Here is a 17,914-nt window from a genome sequence, read left to right as displayed (position 1 = left end):
TTCGGGGGCTTGCTAGAAGGAAAGGAAAGAGGTAGCATAGAACCATCCTGGCAAAGGCTCTGGGCCCACGCGCGAAGGTTTACTATTTGGTGTATAAACTCTCTTGAGTTTGTTGGAAAAAGCAGGCTGCCTGGCTGGGCCCACTGGGTTCCCTGCGTTCTCTCCCATCAGGGTGGTGGGGTCAGCGGTAGAGTGGCCTTCCCTTTGTCTTTGTAAAAAGATGTGAGCAATTACGGAAGTTTCTACCTCCTTAGGATAGCCCCTGGGTTCTCTTTCAACTGTGGCCAGCGTGCTGGGAAATTTTCCTGGCAACGTCTTGAAGAGAAGTGGTGCCCGGCCTCTGAGTGCCAGTTCTCGGGAAACCTCTAACACCTGGTGGCTTGGGGCAAGGCCTACAGGGCAGGCACCACCTGTGCAGTAGTGATTGGCCAGCACTGAACCCACCTGGGAACAGGTGACAGCGGCATCCTTAGGAAACCACTTCAAGGAGGATGCTGGAAGCTCCGCTCCTGTTCCTGGGTACGCGGGCTAGATTCTTCTGAGGCAAGCAGTGTGGGAAAGGCACCCGCCACCCCTCCAGCCCCGGGAAGGCAGCCCTGAACCCGCGTGCTGCCCTGACGCTGCACCACTGAACACTGAGCAAGGCCCCAGCCTGACACCAGACACCCCCAGAAGCGGCCCAAGTTCATGAAGAACCATCGGCAAAGGCAGACAAGTTCAAGAAAAGAGAACCAATGGCACAAGGAGCACTAAACACAAACCGCAAAACCAAACAAAGCAAAGAACGGGAGGTCCGGAAGTGCCATGGGTTGAATACGTTTCTTAAAAGAATATGGCTTTCGAGAGACACCGTCTGGGCGGGAAGGACTGGACAGGGCGGTAAAGAGAGAACAGAAAAGCCACGGTGAGCGGAATGCAAGACTGGAAAAGAGAGAAGGCCGAGCTGGGGAGGCTTATTCTTCCCCAGAGATGCCATTTATGAGAGAAAAGGGAAGTCAAGACTCACTCCCAGCAGCACTGGTGGGATTGGCAGCAGAGAGAATTGCGTGAGGAGGGGCAGAAAGATTGGTTACGTCATGAAGCTGGCTGAGGACCGAAGACCGCCGGCGCACAGCACCCTGAACTGAACCGCTTCTCTTGAAGGTACTCACTACCTCCATCTGTGGGAGAGAAAATGAGATAAAGTTTGGCTTGCACTGTTGTCCAGGCTATCACGGAGGGGAGGGCTGGGCAAGGATAGGGGCCACCACTGGGCACATAGGGTGACAGCAAAGCCTCATCGGGTCACCCCGCTCACTGGGAGCTGGCGATGTTTGGACAGGGCCCTGACTGAGGCCAGCCTCTGTGCCACCCACCGAGAGAGGGTTTGCTGAGCAGACGGTTAGCGGTCATGAGATTGGGAAGGGAAGGGGGTCACAAGTCAGGGCACACTGCAAACATGTCAGAAATGCCCCTTGCAAGCCACTTGTCAGGAAGTACTTCATAGTTCTCAACCTTTTTTTCCCTCTCCAACACACATGAGGGACATGACACGCTCCTATTAGAACCCGCCCTGCTTCCTCTAAACCCGGAGGACTTATGCCCCACGCTCCATCCGCCTGCCCATCTCTGCCAGCTTCTGTGGCTCATCTGAGTGACTGGGCAGGGGGCGCCCCCTCGAAACCTCAGCAGAAGAATGGACCTAGCGGAGGAGGGGGTTTTCCCACCGACTGGCAGCCATGGCTTCGCTTTGTCCCCACTCTTACAGCTTCCTACAAATTGAAGGGGAAGCGAGGCTGGGGAAACTGAGGCCCGCAGGAGGGCCTTGACCCAGTGTCTTTGGATTTCCTGACCTGCCCTTGGCTGGGATGGGGACTCATGTCCATCTCACTGGAGATGATGTGAACAGCAACGCCAGTGTGTGCATCTGGAGCCCAAAGCTACCTGCTCCAGCCCGAGCCCTGCAGTGCTATGTGGCGGCCACCAGGTTCACTGGGTGTCTTGAAACCGGCCAGGGCTTCGCGGAAGAAGGCAGCTTGAGTGTTCAGACTCCCCCTGCACCAGCCAAAATGAGGATGTACGCCACTTCAGCCCTTGACGCGCTGTGGAAAGGACTTCTCCTTCTTCTCAGCCTGCCCAGTCCCCTTCTGCCCAGCACATCCCACTCGCTTGCTTGTCACAAGGGGAACCTCGTGGCACTTGCTGCGACCGTGAGGAACGCATACTGAGTGTGTCAGCGCACGGAAGGAGGATGGTGGATGTGATGGCGTCGCGGTGGCTTGCAGTGGGGGTCTCCTGTCTAGATGCAGGAGAGAACTCTCGCTGCGGCAAAAGTGATGAGGGATAGGAAAGATGCCTTTCCTGCCTCAGATTTGCATTGGTCTGGCCTGGCTACAGATGGTGTCCCAGTGGGAGAGCCACATCAGTGACAATACCACAGTCGCCACCACCCCATACCTGGAAGCCCAAGAGCTGAGCCAGAAGCAAGGCCCAGTTGCTGACGAAGCTTCTCTTTGCGTTATAATGGGATGCAAAAAAGACAGACCGAGTCATGAGCGCTTCAAAAAGCTACATGTTCTGGGTTTGAAGGACTCTTTTATTCTGGAATGACACCCTGTCCATCTGGCGCGTTCATATGTTAGTATGGAACCATGGTGCGAGCAGGTTACAAAATGCCTTCACTTAGCAACAGAAAAGCTTGTGCCGGCCTCCAAAATCTGGGGAGCGATTTTGTGGTTCCCAAAATGCAGAAACCTGGGGCCAGCTGCCTAGGAAATGTTTTTCTTGGCTTGGGGCATACGTACAACCTGACGGGCTTCTCTCAAGCTTTAGCTCCATTTTTCAAGCAGGTATTTCGAATCAAAGAGAGCAGATGCTCTTACATAGCTGGCTAAAAGAACCGACTGGTTCAGCATTCCTGAGTAACATGGTGAGCTGGATGTGACAAAGTCAAAGCGAAAAGCCATGGGGGTCAGGAGCCCGTGGAAGAGTCGGATCGGCTGTGCCAAGGGGAAGGAGTGCACCCTGTTTCCTCATAGGTAAAGCAGGGGACTCAGCAGCCTGTGTCTCTGTGAGCACCGACAATTGGAACAGCCTGGAACTCTAAGACTCTAACCGATGGGACTCGCTTCTACTAGCCAGGCTGCAGCGGCCCCCACATAGAGAGGACACGAGACACACAGGTGGCCAGGGTACCACTGACACCACTGATGCTGCAGGTCAGGGCAGGGCTGTTGTCTCAGCTGCTGGGAAACCTAACGTCGCCTTCGGCTGCGGCGGCAGGAGTGAAGTGGGCCGCTGAGGGGCAAGGTCCTGCTGTCCTCACCCCCCACCCCAGGCTTGGGCAGCTTTGGGCTCTGTAGCACAACAGGGGTACGATAGATAAGAGCCCATCTGGGGGCAGCTGGGGGGCTCATAGGCATGGTCTCATAGAAGGCACAGTTGGGCTGCTAGGAGGGCACTGGGGGAGATGTGAGTGCTGCTTCTAACATTTGATGTGTTTAAGATTTAGCGCAGAAATATTTATTGCAGGGAACGAGAACAGACTATCTGTGCTGCACTCCTGGCCTGTCCGGGCATTGTGCTTGAGGCAGTAGCCCCTGCATGTGGGAGGGGAGACGCAGGCCATCTGGCGACAAAGCCTGCTCCCCTTCCTCACCGGGGCTCTCTGTGTTCTGGCCAGGCCAGGGCATAGGTGACAGTGTTCAGAGTCCAGACCTAACACATCCTTCCCAGGCTACGCTGTGTTAGGTGCCTAGGATGCCAGCCTCGTCTCCTGGTTCTCAGCTGGAGAGGCCCCTTGGACCCCGGGGGGCTCTTGAAATGTGGAGTTCTTTGTTGCCCCTTGACCTAGCCCTGCATGATCGTGGTCTCTGGGGATTCTGTAGCTCTGGAAAGTTTTGCAAGGAGCCCGTGGTGAGAGTGAGAGGAGTCAAAGAGGGCTTTGTAAGCATGAGTGCCCAGGGGACGCAGCGGGAGTTGGGGAGGTGCAGTGGCACAGGCGGGCAGAGGGCATGATTGGAAAGGCAGCCGGGGGTGCGGGGGTGCAGGAAGGTTGGGGTGACACCAAGAGGCAGGGGCTTGAAGGCCATGGTCGGGAGCGTGGACTTCATCCTTAGGACAATGGAGAGAGGCTCCACCAGTCCCACCGCAGAGGGTGGTGTTGGAGGGGCTGAGCTGAGCCAAGGCAAGCAAAGGAGGCTGAGGCCCGGGGAGTGGGGTTGCCCTGAGGCTGGGTCCCTTGAGACTCGGCCCTTGAGACCACTGGGAGGGAACACAGGACCCAGGGCACCGAGAACAGCTTTGTGCAAGTTGCATGGATGATTCTTTGGGACAAGCCCTTGGTGATGTGTGACAGACCCTGGGAAGGGGTGTGGCCTCAGGCCCCGCCTATTCCCGCTTGAGCTGGGGCTGGTGGCTTAGGCGGGCCCTGGCTCCGCAGCCAAGTGTGCAGTGGTGTCCTTACTCTGGCAGGACCTCAGGGAGGAGGGTCAGTCGCTCCATGTCAGGGGCATTGCAACTGGGGATCCTGGACAGGGCCTGGAGGGGCAGGGAGTGATGGCTGTGACCTGAGAGACGGTGGCCCAGGCCTTGCAGAAGGAGGTGGAGTGTGAAGCATGCTGGGTGGCCCTCTGGAGGCTGCTGGGGGAGGGGCAGGCCATGAAGGAGAGGCTGCAGGGGCTGCGGTGGGAGAGGGGCCAGGCCGCAGGTGGGGTTCCCATGGGCCCTTTCTTCCTCCCCGGCCGGGATTTTCAGCACTCAAGGGCCACAGCAGGGTGGGGCGAGGGCTGAGCAGGAGGTGGGGGTGCCAGGCGGGTGAGGACAGCAAGTCTCCAGGCAGTGCCCACAGCAGGCAGGAACGATGCAGGGACAGCCCGACTCCACGAGCCGGAAGGGAGCCTTGCAGACCTAGGCGAGCGCCGTTTCTGGGGAGTGGCGGGCACAGGCCAGGCTGTAGTGGGATCATAAGAGAGTTCCAGGCAGGGGTGTGGAGACACAGCGAGTCTGGAGCATCCTGGCAAAACTGTTGGCCGGGAGGAGATGGGAACAAGGGAGCATGGTAGCTCTGGCAAGCGCCTGATACTGGCGGCAGTGGTGGCCATCTGACTTCAGAGAGGAACACAGCTGATGCCCTTGGTCTCGGCCGGCCCCAACCCTTGGTGATTTGGATGACCAGAAAGGACCAACTCGGTGGCCAGAGTTCACTTCCCAAATGAAGTCTCCCCATCGCATTTACAGTGTCATCCAGTGAAACTTGAGCTCGCTGGTGGCTGTTTGAAATGGGCCTGTCTTCCCAATAATGTCACTTTCCTATGACCTGGGGCCGTTCCCACCAAGTAAAGCGAGCCCCAGCAGTGATGAGGACAGTGCTGGCCTGTGCCTCTGAGAGAGCCATTAGTCACCCACACACACCTTTAGCTACAGGGGATGCCTGGGCTCTGAAGGAGCTGTCAGGGAGAGGCGACCTCAGTGCCACAGCCATCAGCGGGCACACCCCGGAATGGCAAAGGGGACACTGGCAGCTGCTTTTGTGACCTTGACAGCAAGACCAAAGGGTTTCCCTGTGGGTGTCGGGTGCAGACGGCCGGCTCTCAGCTGCTGCTGGCCAGCTTGCCTCTACCCTTTCGGGGTGGAAGGGCCAGGGCGAGAGCGAGGCGGGGCTTACCTGCGTCTGAATCCGGTTCAGGCCCCGGAACCAGAGGATCTGGCCCCTGCGGAGCTCCCGCTCGGCGTGGTCGATCTCTTCCTCGCCTTCGGCCAGCTCCTCGTCAGTCATCTCGTCCTTCCCGGGCCCGTGCCCGGCTTCCTTCAGGCACTTGAGCTGGCTGGTGGGGATGGTGGCAATGACCTGGGGGAGCCACACGGAAGTGGCCGTGAGAGCTGGGCTGAGCAGCATCTGCCTGGCGTAAGGTCCCTCTCCAGAGGGAGACGCCGGCCTCCTTCTTCCAAAGGATGTCATTTGTTTTTGTGACTAAGCAAAGGGAGTAAAGCTAGAGCAGTCCCCCCGGGAACTGGCAGCCCTTGGAGAACTGGCATAGTGTTCCCCCGGGGGGCTGAGATGCATTTTCAGGAGTACGTGGAGCTCTGGGCCAGCCTCCAGGACTTCGAGAAAGCAAGTGTCTGTTGTCTAAGCCTCCCAGCCTATGGTATTTTGCTATGGCAGTCAGAGCTGATGAAGACAGAGATAAGCGGATCCTCCATGGAGCTCCATTCAGCCAAAGGTCCCGGGGAGTGGCCCGAGTGGAACGCTGTGCAGCAAGGGCTCCTGGGAGGGATCGCTAAGCCCCTGGAACATCCTGCTTGAGAGCAGCATGGCTCACTGGGGCAGGGGGCTGGGGACCGTGCCCCGTAGTCTACACTAACAGCTGGACCTCCAGAGGGCTGGAGACGGAGGCCAGCCACGTGACCACAGCATGGCTCTGTGAACCACCGCAAGAAAAGCCCTGGACACCGGGGCCTGGGTGAGCTGCCCTGGTTGACAATACTCCCTGCATGTTGCTCCACACCGTTGCCGGGAGACACAGGTGCTGTTTGCGCAACTCCCCTGGGAGAGGACAGCTGGAGCTCTGGCCTAGTCTCTCCTGGAGAGGGCATCTCCCGGAGGAACACCAGCCTAGAGAAGACCTGTGCATTGGGGGCTAGGGAGGGTGGGAGGTGACAAGGAGGGTGACAGCTGGAAAGGGTGACTGGATAAGGAGCCTGGCAGGAGTAAAGAGAGGGCATGGCTTTGCATATTGTAGGCCACTGGGAAGTGGGGGGAACAGTCTAGAAGGACGCAGGGGAAGCCACAGAAAGGGATGATGGGCATCTGGAGTTCTAGAACAAGACGTCTCGTCTGTCTTGGGTGTCTATGCCAGTGTATTTGTCGAATGTGGCCAGGAGGGGACTTGAGGACTGGTTCACAGAGATTCCCTTCTATTCGTTTTTCACTTGAACCTGTTTTATCTTTGTAACTGAACAAGGTTAAAAATGAAAAGGACAACCCAGTAGCCCTGAGAGGCCGAGCTACAGGCTGGTGCCACATTCCTGGGGGGACCAGAAGGCCAGTGGCCTGGGAGCTTGAAGAGCAAGAAGAGGGCTTGGCACCCCTCTGGGCTGTGGTTAGAGTCCAGGTTTCGGGAAGTGAAGGGACTCCATGGAGCAACCAGGTTCAAGTGTGATTGGGAGGTGAGGTGCAGTAGCAGAGGGAAAGGAGAATTCTGAAAATGAAACAGAGGAACTGGGTGGGCTGTCCCCGAGGACACTAATGCTGGAGCCAGCAAGAAGGCCGGCACAGAGATCAAGAAACAAAAGCCAGGCCGAGCATGGTGGCTCATGCCTGTAATCCCAGCACTTTGGGAGGCTGAGGCAGGCAGATCACTTGAGGTCAGGAGTTCAAGACCAGCCTGGGCAACATGGCACAACACATCTCTACAAAAAATACAAAACTTAGCCTGGTGTGGTGGCATGTGCCAGTGGTCCCAGCTGCTTGGGAGGCTGAGATAGGAGGATCACTTGAGCCTGGGAGTTCGAGGCTACAGTGAGCTGTGATTGTACTACTGCACTCCACATTGGGCAACAGAACAAGACCCTGTCTCAAAAAAAAAAAAAAGAAAAAGAAAAAGAAAAAAAAAAAAAAGGAAAAGCCAGAGTGCTATGGACTGAACTGTGCTCTCCAGTTCATGTGTTGAAGTCCTAGTGCCCAGTGTGGCTGGATTTGGAGTAAGGAAGTGATCAAGGTTAGATGAGGTCACCAAGGTGGGGCCCTGATCCTACTGCATTAATGCTCCTAGGAGAGGAGACACCAGAGACCTTGCGTGAGCACAGAGTGAGGAGGCGGCTGTCTGCAAGCCAGGAAGGAGCCCTCACCAGGAACTGGCCCCGCTGGCTCCCTGGCTTCGGATATCCAGCCTCCGGGACTTTGAGAAAGTAAGTGTCTGTTGTCTAAGCCTCCCAGTCTATGGTATTTTGCTATGGCAGTCGGAGCTGATGAAGACAGAGATAAGCGGATCCTAAATACCCAGGCTGTTTCTTCCTGATCTAATTGTGGGGTCCTAGAAACCTCCCAGTGTGCAGCTTCAGCTGCAGGCCCACAGAGCTCGATGTGGGACTCTCTGTCCTTTCCATCAGGTCAAAATATTTCCTAATTTCTCTGGAGACTTTTTCTTTTCGCCCCATGGATTATTGATCAGGGTGCTGTTTGATTGCTTTAAAATATGTGGGGATTTCCCAAGCTACCCACCCAGTTTGAAGGGGCAATTTTTGGCTCTTATCATAGAAAGGGGAGCTGTGGGCAGTTTTCCTGGGCCCTGTCACATCCCAGCCGTGTTCTTTTGCATTCTTTTGCTGACACCTTCCCTTGTGGCCTGTCCCTGGGTCCTGGTGTGTCACAGGCCTGAGCCCTCAGTGTGCTTCCTAGGGTGTGGACCCCAAGGCTCTGAAGCAGGGTTAAGGCAAGTGGGCCCATTACAGAAGCTGTCTGCAGGGCAGTCTGAAATGAGGGGCAGGGCTGTCACTCACCTGTCCCCAGACCAGCTCCCCAACACCAACAAACAGGCACCAGAGCCACTGTTCCGTGGATAGTGGGGAGCAGCTGAAGGGCTTCCCGCCGAACTGGACGATGACAATCTGCGAAGGGCAAGTGGGAGAGAGGCAGGTCCAGCCGCGGCTCCTGAGCCACCCTTGTCCTCCAGCCCCTTGAAGGCCCAGCCACCCTGGTTGGTTCCCCCAGTTGCACAGGCTGCTCCTTGCGAGAGGACCACAAGGCCGGGGTGCGATGACAGAGCAGTGCATGGCCCCCACCTCCCCTGGGTGCCAGGCACCTACTGACTCCAGCCTCGGAGTGGGGCCCAGCTCCACTGACCATGCTCCTATTTTCAGCAAGACAGAGGCTGTGACACCCACTCTGCGGGCACGCTGGACACGCCTCATTCTGGAGGACCCTAGAACCTGCCGGGTTCACCTTGTCTTGGCCTCCTGCCTCCTCGGGAGGCATCCAATTCGCAGGGGCAAGCTGTCCAAATGCAAACTGACCCCGTCCTCTGTTGGACTGTCACATTCCGGGCCACTATCCCCTTGCGCTCATTGCCCAGGACCAGGTACCAGACAGCCAGGGAGCACCCCTATGCCCTAGAACCGCTGCAATGACGCAGCCTAGCCAGTCCTGAGCCTACCAGCCCTGCCTCACCCGCTCCTCCCCGAGGGAACCACAGCTCTCACACCCCACCTCCTGCCTGGCGCTCTCCCATGTGGGCCCCTATGGTGTGGCATGTGCCCTCCTCCTGGGGTCTGTGAGTCATAAACTGTCTTTCAGTGGCAAGTGTCTCTTGACCTGTTGGCCTTACTGTACCTCAATTTTTCTACAAATACACTATATTTTAGAACACTTAGCCCCTCCTAGACAGTGGGGCTAACCAGCCTGTCCAAAGCACTGTGGGAAGCAGAGGTTAGTGTGTCAGCACTGGGCACAGAGGGCATCTCCAAAAGAAACTTCTGGAGTTATGGCAGCCTCATGCCAAGGAATTAAGTGCTAGAAATGAGAATGGCAGACCTAGAGGAAGCCAGGGAGGACTCCTTCCAGCATCTGTGAGAAAACTTAGTTCTGATGAAGGCTCACGAAACCCTTCTGGAAGCCAGCGCGCTAACCTAGGGCAAGGCCAGCAACGTTTGGAAGAGGAAGAAGGCCCTCGCCGACATGCAGAGAGGACAGGGGCTACAGGAAAGCCAGGTGGGGTGGGGCTCCTTCTGAGAGTGGAGGTGGGGAGGCCAGTATTAGGGGTGGACGTGGGGTCTTGAAACCCACCACCTCCACTTTTTGCAAGTGTCAGAGGCCAAGAGTGGAGCCGCCCCTCCTACCTGAATCCCGAAAGTGCCCAAAACGATGGTGCAGAAGATGGGGTTGCTGAAGATGCCGTCGAACACGTTCCTCTCGCCGTGGATCTTGCGGGCGTTGATCTCGTTAAAGAGCTGCATCATGACGAAGGTGTTGAAGATGATGGTGTAGTGCTCTGAGGGTGGCGAGTGCAGCGGCGCGTTCCTCCCGCTGTCGATGTCGAAGAAGAGCTCCCCTGGAAAGCAACATTCCCCACTCACGCACAGTCATCTCAGCGCATGATGCATTACTCAGGAGCGAGACTGCGGTGTGTAGCTCCCGAGATGGGTCCCTTGTCCCAGGGGACGGCCACTTCTGGCTCACAGCCAAGGCCCAAGGCAGCCACACCCACCCCAGGCTCAACCAACCAGAGTCCTGAGACCCCTCTGGGCCAGGGGCCAGACCCTGAGCCTGAGGGCAGGAAGGAAGGGATTAAGAAGGGATGTTCTTAATGCAATGCTGGCTTTCCTCAGACGCCCTCTTCCTCTTCCTCTCTCTTGCGGTCACCCCCCACCCACCTCACAGCTTCCAGCACAGCACCCCGGTCACTCCACAGTAGCAATCTTCACAGGGTAAATGAGGGCTGTTCTGTTCCTAGGGTTACCGTGGCCACTCTGGGGCTGGGTAGAAGCTGCCTACTCTACACAGCTACACAGCCGTGGGCAGGATGTCAAGACATGAACTGTTTCTCAGCTGCTCAGGGGCCTGGGAGGAGAGGCTGAGAAAGAGCTGCAGGCCACCGGCAGGCCTGGCTGCAGGGTTGTTAGCCTGGCCCATCTGCTCCTTCCCCCGTGTGCTGTCCAGTCAAGAACTGCAGCGTCCCAACCCGTACTGGCTGCGGAGACACAGGTGGAGGCACACCAGATAGAATCTGAGCCCGAGGTGGTGGCAACAGTGTCCCGAAGGCCTCCCGGGTGCCCCTGGCCAGCCTACCGACAAACAGCAGGGTGAAGATGATGGCGAGCTGGTACACGGCGTGGCCCAGAATGTTCTTCATCATGGTGCGGGAGATGAGGGGCTTGTCGCGGCCGTACGGCTTCCGCAGCAGCAGCGACTCCGTGGGTGGCTCCGTCGCCAGGGCCAGAGAGGCAAACGTGTCCATGATCAAGTTCACCCACAACATCTGCACGGCTTTGAGAGGAGAGTCCTACGGAGAGGAGGCAGTCACCTTTCCATGGGCTGCCTGCCCGGGAAGGTTGGGGGTGGAGACCCAGTAGCTCCTGGGGGCTCCTCATGGGGTCCACATCACCAGGATTTCATGCCCATGAAAACAGACATCTCCATCCCTACATTGCCTTTACGCTAGCGGGGCGTTTTCTTTGGGCTGTCACGTGCCCGCCTCCCTTCTCTCACCTGGCAGCAGGTGTGCTCCAAATCCCTCGCCGGAGGTGAAAAACCCCAGACCACAAAACAGCCCGACGATGGGGTCTGCCATCTGGGGCAACAGAGTGAGGGCTGCTCTCCTTGTCTCCTGCACCTCAGGGGCAGGAGGAGGCAGAAACTCTGAACTGGACTTTCCTTCTCAGCTCCTCTGAGTTGTTGGTTAAAAATCAGCCTCACAGAAGCCAGACACACAAGGCCACGTACTGTCTGATTCCATTCATAGGAAACTTCCAGAACTGACAAATCCATAGAGAGAGAAAGCAGATGAGTGGGTGCCAGGGGCTGGGGTTTGGGGAGTAGAGAGTGACTGCTCACGGGGTCTGGGTGTCCTTCTGGGGTGCTGAGAGTGTTCTGGGAATAGACAGTGGAGGGATATAAACCTCTGAGTTATGTACTTTCAAAAGGTTAAAATGGTTCTGGTGAAGTTTGTTATGTGATTTTTATGTCAATTAAAAAAATTGTTTTGAAAAGACCAAGTTGATCAGCAGGCAATTTAAGTCCCTGTCAGCAACAAACAGTTATTTATTTGCACCCCCTTTCTAAGGGGGGGGCGAAGAAAATCTGGACACTCACCAATGGGGAAAATGGGACTCTTGAGAAAGGGTTCCCATGGGACGCATAGCCCACGCAGAAACTCATACACAGATGCTCCTGGCAGCACCATTCACAAGAGCCAAAAAGTGGGAACGAGCCATGTGTCCATCAGGACAGACAGACATAATGTGGCAGTCTGTGCCGTGGAGTGTTATGAGGCCATGAAAAGGCCGAAAGTCCTGCTACGGTGTGTGTGAGCCTGAAAACACGGTGCTAAGCGAGATGCCAGACACAAGAGGCCACATATTATTTGATCCCATAGGAATGAAATGTCCGGAACAGGCAAATCCATAGACTCAGGAAGCCTGTGAGTGGCTGCCGGGGGCTGGGATGTTTGGGGGAGAAATGGGGAAATGACTGCTCAAGAGCACAGGGTTTCTTTTTAAGATGATGACAATCTTCTGGAACTAGATAGAGCCAATGGTTGCACAACGTGGTGAATGTCCTAAAAATTCGAGTGCTGAATTATGTACTTGAAAATGGTGAATTTTTGGCATGTGAATTTGATCTCAATTAAAATAATCTGCAGCAAAGAAAACAAAACCCTCACTCTCACAATCTGGCCCTCAGGCCTGAGCCCGGGTGTCCCACCTGAGTAATGCAGGCGCCTGTGAAGGCCACGATCACGGCCACCACATTGACCGTCAGTTGAAACTGCAGGAACTTGGAGATGCTGTCATAGACGTTACGGCCCCACATCACTGCCTTGACGATGCTGGTGAAGTTGTCATCGGTCAGGATGATGTCGGAGGCCTCCTTGGCCACGTCGGTCCCTGCGATGCCCTGGGGGGGGTGACACACACACTCACACACACAGAATGTTTGTGGGGGCCCCTTCCCCAGCCCCCCTTGATCACCTGGCCCGCCTGGGCTGGCTCCTTGCTCTCCCCTTCTGAATAACATCCCACCCCGCCTCCCAAAACCAAGAACAACACTGTTTTTTTTTGTTTTTTTATGCAACACATTCTTGTACTACAAACAGTAAGTTGTCACGTGTCACGGTGAGGGGGGGCTTTGCTCATAAACACAGAGGGTGCTGATGACATGGCATCAACACAGCTTTACACATAAAGCCCAGCTGCCACCATGTGGCCACCAAGCAGCGTGGTCTGTTCTTAGCACTCCAGAGAGGCTTGCTGGCTAAGGAGCCCTGGGAAGTCCTGCGTGGGGACACCCTGGGCGGGCCGGGTCTTTGCAGAGGAGTCCCTGTCCCATGGAGGCGCAGCTGCAGCTGTGCCAAGCTGCGCAGTCCTCTCCTCTGCCCCAAGCCTGGCCCTGTGAGAGCTGCCACCTCTTGAAGCTTGGGCTGGAGCTCCCTTCTGGGCTACGGGTGCTGGGAAGGACTGGGCTGGGTTCCCCGGGTGACACTCCTTTTCGGTAGGGCAGGGAGAGGGGCTCGCCAGGTTGTTGCGTTCAGTGGCTGTGGGGCCACTGAGGGGCCGCAACCAGCCGTGTGGGTGGTGTCTTCAGGGCTACCCTGCTCAGTGGGTGAGCAACGGGAAGGAAGTGCGGAGGAAGAGCACATCTGGGGACTCTGCTCACCTCATCTGGGGCTGAGAGTCCATTTAGAGAGGACAGGGGGTGGGCAATGCCATCAGTGATGAGCCCCCACCCCCCCCATTCCCCTTCCTCTCCACAGTATGTCTGGGGCCCACTGTCACCTTGGGCATCACAGCAGATGCCTTTAACCACATGTCCCCTGACTGGCAGAGCCCACGCAGGCCCAAGTGGCCAGGATGTGAAAGAAAGACCCTTCAGGCACTCTGTAACCTGCCCCAACACTGGCTCCCACTTCCTGGTACAAAGCTAATGTCCATGGGACAGACGCAGGCCCCATCTGCCGTGGTGAGCTGGGCGGGCACCAGGTGGCTTACCATGGCGAAGCCCACGTCTGCCTTCTTGAGGGCCGGCCCATCGTTGGTGCCATCCCCTGTCACAGCCACCACCTGCCGCTGCTCGCCAGTGGTGCTGTCGATAATCCCTGGAAGACAGATCAGGGCAGGGCAGGGCTGGGGCCATCTGTCACCACAACCCTGTGTAGCCCTGCCCAGGGAGCTATGGGGGTAGGTTGGCTGTGAAAACCCTTTGGGATTACCCCGTCCTGACTGTCCCAATTATCTGTGCTCCCCGTCACCTGGATCATCTCCCAGGGTGGGAAGATAGGGATCTGGTCAGGGCCTGGGGACACAATCCTGGGTCCCTGGCTCTAGACCCACTGCTTCTAGAGACTCACTGTGTGACTTGGAGTGAGTCACTGGCCCTCCCCGAACCCTGGTTTCCTCATGGGCCCCTGCCCTGCTGCTCTGGGCTAATGGGACAAATGGACCCGGCTTCCTAGGCAGGCCCTGGGGACCTGTTTGGGAACCTGGCTTTTGGTGTCAGGAAGCAGACAACCTCGGGCTGGCCACCCCAGGAAAGGGGTGTGGGAGCTTGGCTACCTTTGACCAGTGTGTGCTTGTCGGTGGGAGACGACCGGGCCAGCACCCTCAGCTTGGGCCACACCTTGTCCAGCCGCTCCTGTTCTATCTGGGGAGGGGAAGCACAAGGATGCTGCAGAGCTAGGGCGGGCACGCAGGGGGCTGGGGGAGGAGAAGGGGGATCTGGGGTGGCAGACAGCCGGGTGCTACCTCGCCTTTCTCATTGCGGATCCGCCGGTTGAACTCCTTCCCTTCTAGGCACAGGAAGTCCTCCCCGGGCTGGATGATGCCACATTTGGCTGCGATGGCCCGGGCCGTGTTGATGTTGTCCCCAGTCACCATGCGGACTGTGATGCCAGCACGCTGGCATTTTCGGATAGCTTCAGGGACCTAGAAGACACAAGAGAGGTGGGTGGGGCCATCGAGGCAAGACGTATTTTGGGTTGAGGCAGTACCCCTTCCTCCATCAGATCTGCAGGTGGCCCAAGGTCCGCCAGAGGTGACAGTAAAGCCATCCGATTCACGTGCTCAGAACACTTATGTTAGCCTACAGCTGGGCAAAAGCATTGAACACAAAGCCTACTGTGGAAAACAGTGCTGATTATCTCATGTAACTCATTGAATACTGCACTGAAAGGGAAAAACAGAATGGTTGTATGGGACTCGAAGTAAAGTTTCTGCTGAATGTGCATCACCTTTGCACCAAGTTAAAAAATTGTTAAAAGTTGGGGACCACCTGCATCATATTAGATTCTGGAGAAAGAGAAAGAGGTTCCCCAGTGCTGAGTAGAAAGCGAACAGCCTGCAAGGGGTTGAGAGCGGGAAGCCAGGAGACCGGCCGGGAGGTGGTGGCATTGTCCCAGTGGTGGGGGGACAGGGAAGACAGTTCCCAAATGAAGAGGTATGTGGCTCTTCAGGCTCGGGGACAGAGAGACAGGGTCAGGCAGCTGATGCCACTGAGGTGGACGGGCAGGGGGAGAGGAGGAGCCAGGTTCACAGTCTGGGAACCTGAATGAGGAGGTCAAGCCTAGGCAGTGGGGCTTGTGAGCACCGTCGGGTAAGTGCAGAAGCCTAGGTGTGGCCGAGCCCCCAGGCCTAGGGAGCCTGCGGCGGCGGGGGGGAGTAGACACGCAGGAGCCGGAGCCAGGGGTAGGGCAGCCGGGAGACACCAGGGGAGGACATTGACCTGGGAGTCCCCGCATCCTGGCGCCCCATGAGGCCATGGGCAGGGGGGCTGTGATCTTTGCCAGGGAGGGACAGCTGGGGACCCCACTCTAAGCTGTGGCAGGGTGATCCAATGGTTCCTGCAGCATATACCACCAACTGGCCTCACTGCCAGCCTCGGGGACACTTCCTACTCTCTGAGGATCTTGGGGTGCTGGATAACAAGATCACGAGCCACAGGAAGACAATTCTCCTTTGAGCCAGTGAATGCCTGTCCCTGAAGAGTCTGGAAGCCACCCCTCTGCTGCCACCAAGTGGCCGTGACGAGCCTCAAAACCAGCAGCTGCGAACCCAGGCCTCCTGCCTCCTCAGGCCCAGTGTGTGTAGCCCAGTTCCTTCCCCATGGCCCCAAAGGGCCAGGCCAGGCTGTCCTTTCTCGCCTGCTCAGCCCTGCTCCCTGCCTTCTCCCCAAGGCCCCACAGCACAGCAGCCAGCCAGGTGTCTGGAGAAGTTGCCAGTGCCCCTGGCAGGCCCAGCGCCAGCAGCATCAATACCACCGCAGCCACAGGCTTCCTGTGGCCCCCCAGGGCCCAGCCTCGCGGGCCCTCCTCTGGCTGCAGCCGTGCCGCATCTCCAAGCACCCTGGCAGGTTTCAGTGAGGCCCTTGTGTCCTACTGCCTGTTGCCGGCACCCAGGACTTCGCTGGGCCCTCTGTGCGTCCTCCTCAGCCACCAGCAGGCTGGCCAGTCTTTGTGGGGGTCTGCCCAGACTCCGCAGCCTGGCCCTGTCACTTGGACTCTCTCTCAGCCACTCTCAAGCTGGAAAGGAGCTGTCCCTATTCCCCGGGCCCCTCTGGCAAGATTCCTTCCTCTGCTCCGTGCTTCAGTTGCTCCCTGGTCCAACAGAGGGACTCGATGGCTCCTGAAGGGAAAGGCCTCTAAGCCTGTCCCCAAGTGTGGCCTTGCTTCACCTCACCAGCGCCCTCTCCTCCTGCTCTCCCAGGCTCAGCGGGGCCCGGGACTCATGCCGCTGCCCACCTTTGCGGGGCCCATTTCCCTCGCTGGACTTCTGTCCCCTCTCCTCCGCTACCACCCATTTTCTCCCGGGGCAGGCTCGAGGTGCTCCCTCTCTGGGCGTAGTGACCATGTTCTTCTCGGGGCACAGGCTGCTCTGTTGACATGAGCCATGGCTGGCGTTTAGATGCACTGTCTTTGAATTGAGTGTCTTTGCTACGTCATCCAATACATGAATGCCTGTCTCCCGAAGGAGAGCCCAGAAGCTTCTCCTCCCAGGTTGCACCTCCACCCCCCAGGGTGGCTCCTACAAATATAAGTTCTCAGGGTAATCGGCAGGATCAAAGTGGCCCTGCTTCTGACACAGGTGGGTGCCATGCAGAGGCCCTGGGGAGACAGAGGGGCACCCCATGCCTTGCACTCTCCCTCCGGGGCCGGCCATCCTCCACACTCTCCAGGGTCTGGGATCTTTCAACAACAAAGTGACTTCCCAGTGTCCAGGCCATGGCATCTGCCACGCGGCCCTCGAGGTCCCCTCATCTGGACTCCCCTGGTGGCATCGTCCATATGGAGATATGCTTCTGGGCTCCCTTTCCCGCCAGGACCTTTGCTGTGAGCTCCCCACAGGACGTCCTGACCGTAGAGTGGCCCCAGCCAAACCCTCAACCAATAAGCGCACACCCTGTCCCCCAAACCTGTGTCCCCTCAGGCTTCAGCACCACCTCCAGTCCATTGGTCCTGGGTGGATCAGATCCCAAATGTCGACGGTCTCCCTGCCACTGCCACCTTCTCACCTGGTAGAAGGTGGAGCCTGAGCTGGGCCCATAGGTCAAGCAGGAAGGGCCTTCCAGCAGGCAGGACAGAGCCTTTGTGCGGGTGTCAGGGTGAGAGCACCCAGGACGGGGCTCAAGTGTACTACGGAGGGACCGCAGCAGCTATGTGTGAAGGAAGGCCGCCCCTACCAGTTCGGACAAGCTCGGGCAGAGGGCACAGTTACCAGGGCAGCTCACAGAGAAGGTGGTGGCTACCTCGGGCCGCACAGGGTCCTCAATGCCCACGACAGCTATGCAGGTGAGGTCACCCACGACCTCATTCTCGTTGTCCCAGTCGGGCTCCTGGCCTGCAGAGAAGTCCCGGTAGGCGATGCAGATGGTGCGGAGGCCATCGCAAGCCATCGGCTCGATGATCTTCCTCACCATGTCGTCCCGGTCCCGAGGCCGAAAGCCCCGGAGTTCGCCATTGCTATTCAAGATGTTGGTACACCTAGGCAGGGGGTGGGCAGAGATGAGGCGGAGGTGGGGAGAGAACAACAAGAAACAGCGCTGGTCACACTGGATTGGGGGCTTAGCCAAGGACTGGGGTCCTTATCAGAGAGGAGAGCCCCGTGTGGGAACACAGACACACAGGGAGAAGGGTGTGTGACAACAGGCAGAGATTAGAGAGGGGCAGCTGCAAGCTGAGGAATGCGAGGACTGGCGGCCACCTCCAGAAACTGGAGGATGCGGGATGCATCC

At 57.6% G+C, this 17,914-nt stretch overlaps 1 protein-coding gene across 7 annotated transcripts in view; it reads right to left on the bottom strand.

Moving 5' to 3' along the window:
* ATP2B3 (ATPase plasma membrane Ca2+ transporting 3) overlaps positions 1 to 17,914 on the bottom strand; it is a 65,205-nt gene that overhangs the window by 12,155 nt on the left and 35,136 nt on the right. For 2 of the 7 annotated variants that reach the window (XM_054472072.2, XM_063660861.1), the window contains exons 12-21: positions 17,429 to 17,663; positions 14,434 to 14,613; positions 14,245 to 14,332; positions 13,681 to 13,787; positions 12,398 to 12,589; positions 10,763 to 10,976; positions 9,814 to 10,025; positions 8,479 to 8,586; positions 5,645 to 5,827; positions 1,007 to 1,160 (exon numbers count right to left, since the gene is read on the bottom strand). In XM_054472072.2, coding sequence (XP_054328047.1) covers positions 1,007 to 1,160; positions 5,645 to 5,827; positions 8,479 to 8,586; positions 9,814 to 10,025; positions 10,763 to 10,976; positions 12,398 to 12,589; positions 13,681 to 13,787; positions 14,245 to 14,332; positions 14,434 to 14,613; positions 17,429 to 17,663 — 1,673 coding nt within the window. Of the gene's footprint in view, positions 1 to 1,006; positions 1,161 to 3,814; positions 5,003 to 5,644; positions 5,828 to 8,478; positions 8,587 to 9,813; positions 10,026 to 10,762; positions 10,977 to 12,397; positions 12,590 to 13,680; positions 13,788 to 14,244; positions 14,333 to 14,433; positions 14,614 to 17,428; positions 17,664 to 17,914 lie in introns of those variants that run through there. The other 5 variants (XM_054472071.2, XM_063660860.1, XM_063660859.1 and 2 more) reach the window with 4 other exon arrangements.

Source organism: Pongo pygmaeus, chromosome X (genome assembly GCF_028885625.2).
Source record: "Pongo pygmaeus isolate AG05252 chromosome X, NHGRI_mPonPyg2-v2.0_pri, whole genome shotgun sequence".
NCBI classification, from domain to species: Eukaryota; Metazoa; Chordata; class Mammalia; order Primates; family Hominidae; genus Pongo; species Pongo pygmaeus.
The sequence above is the reverse complement of the archived record's forward strand: the minus strand, read 5'-3'. Positions and strand labels throughout refer to the sequence as shown.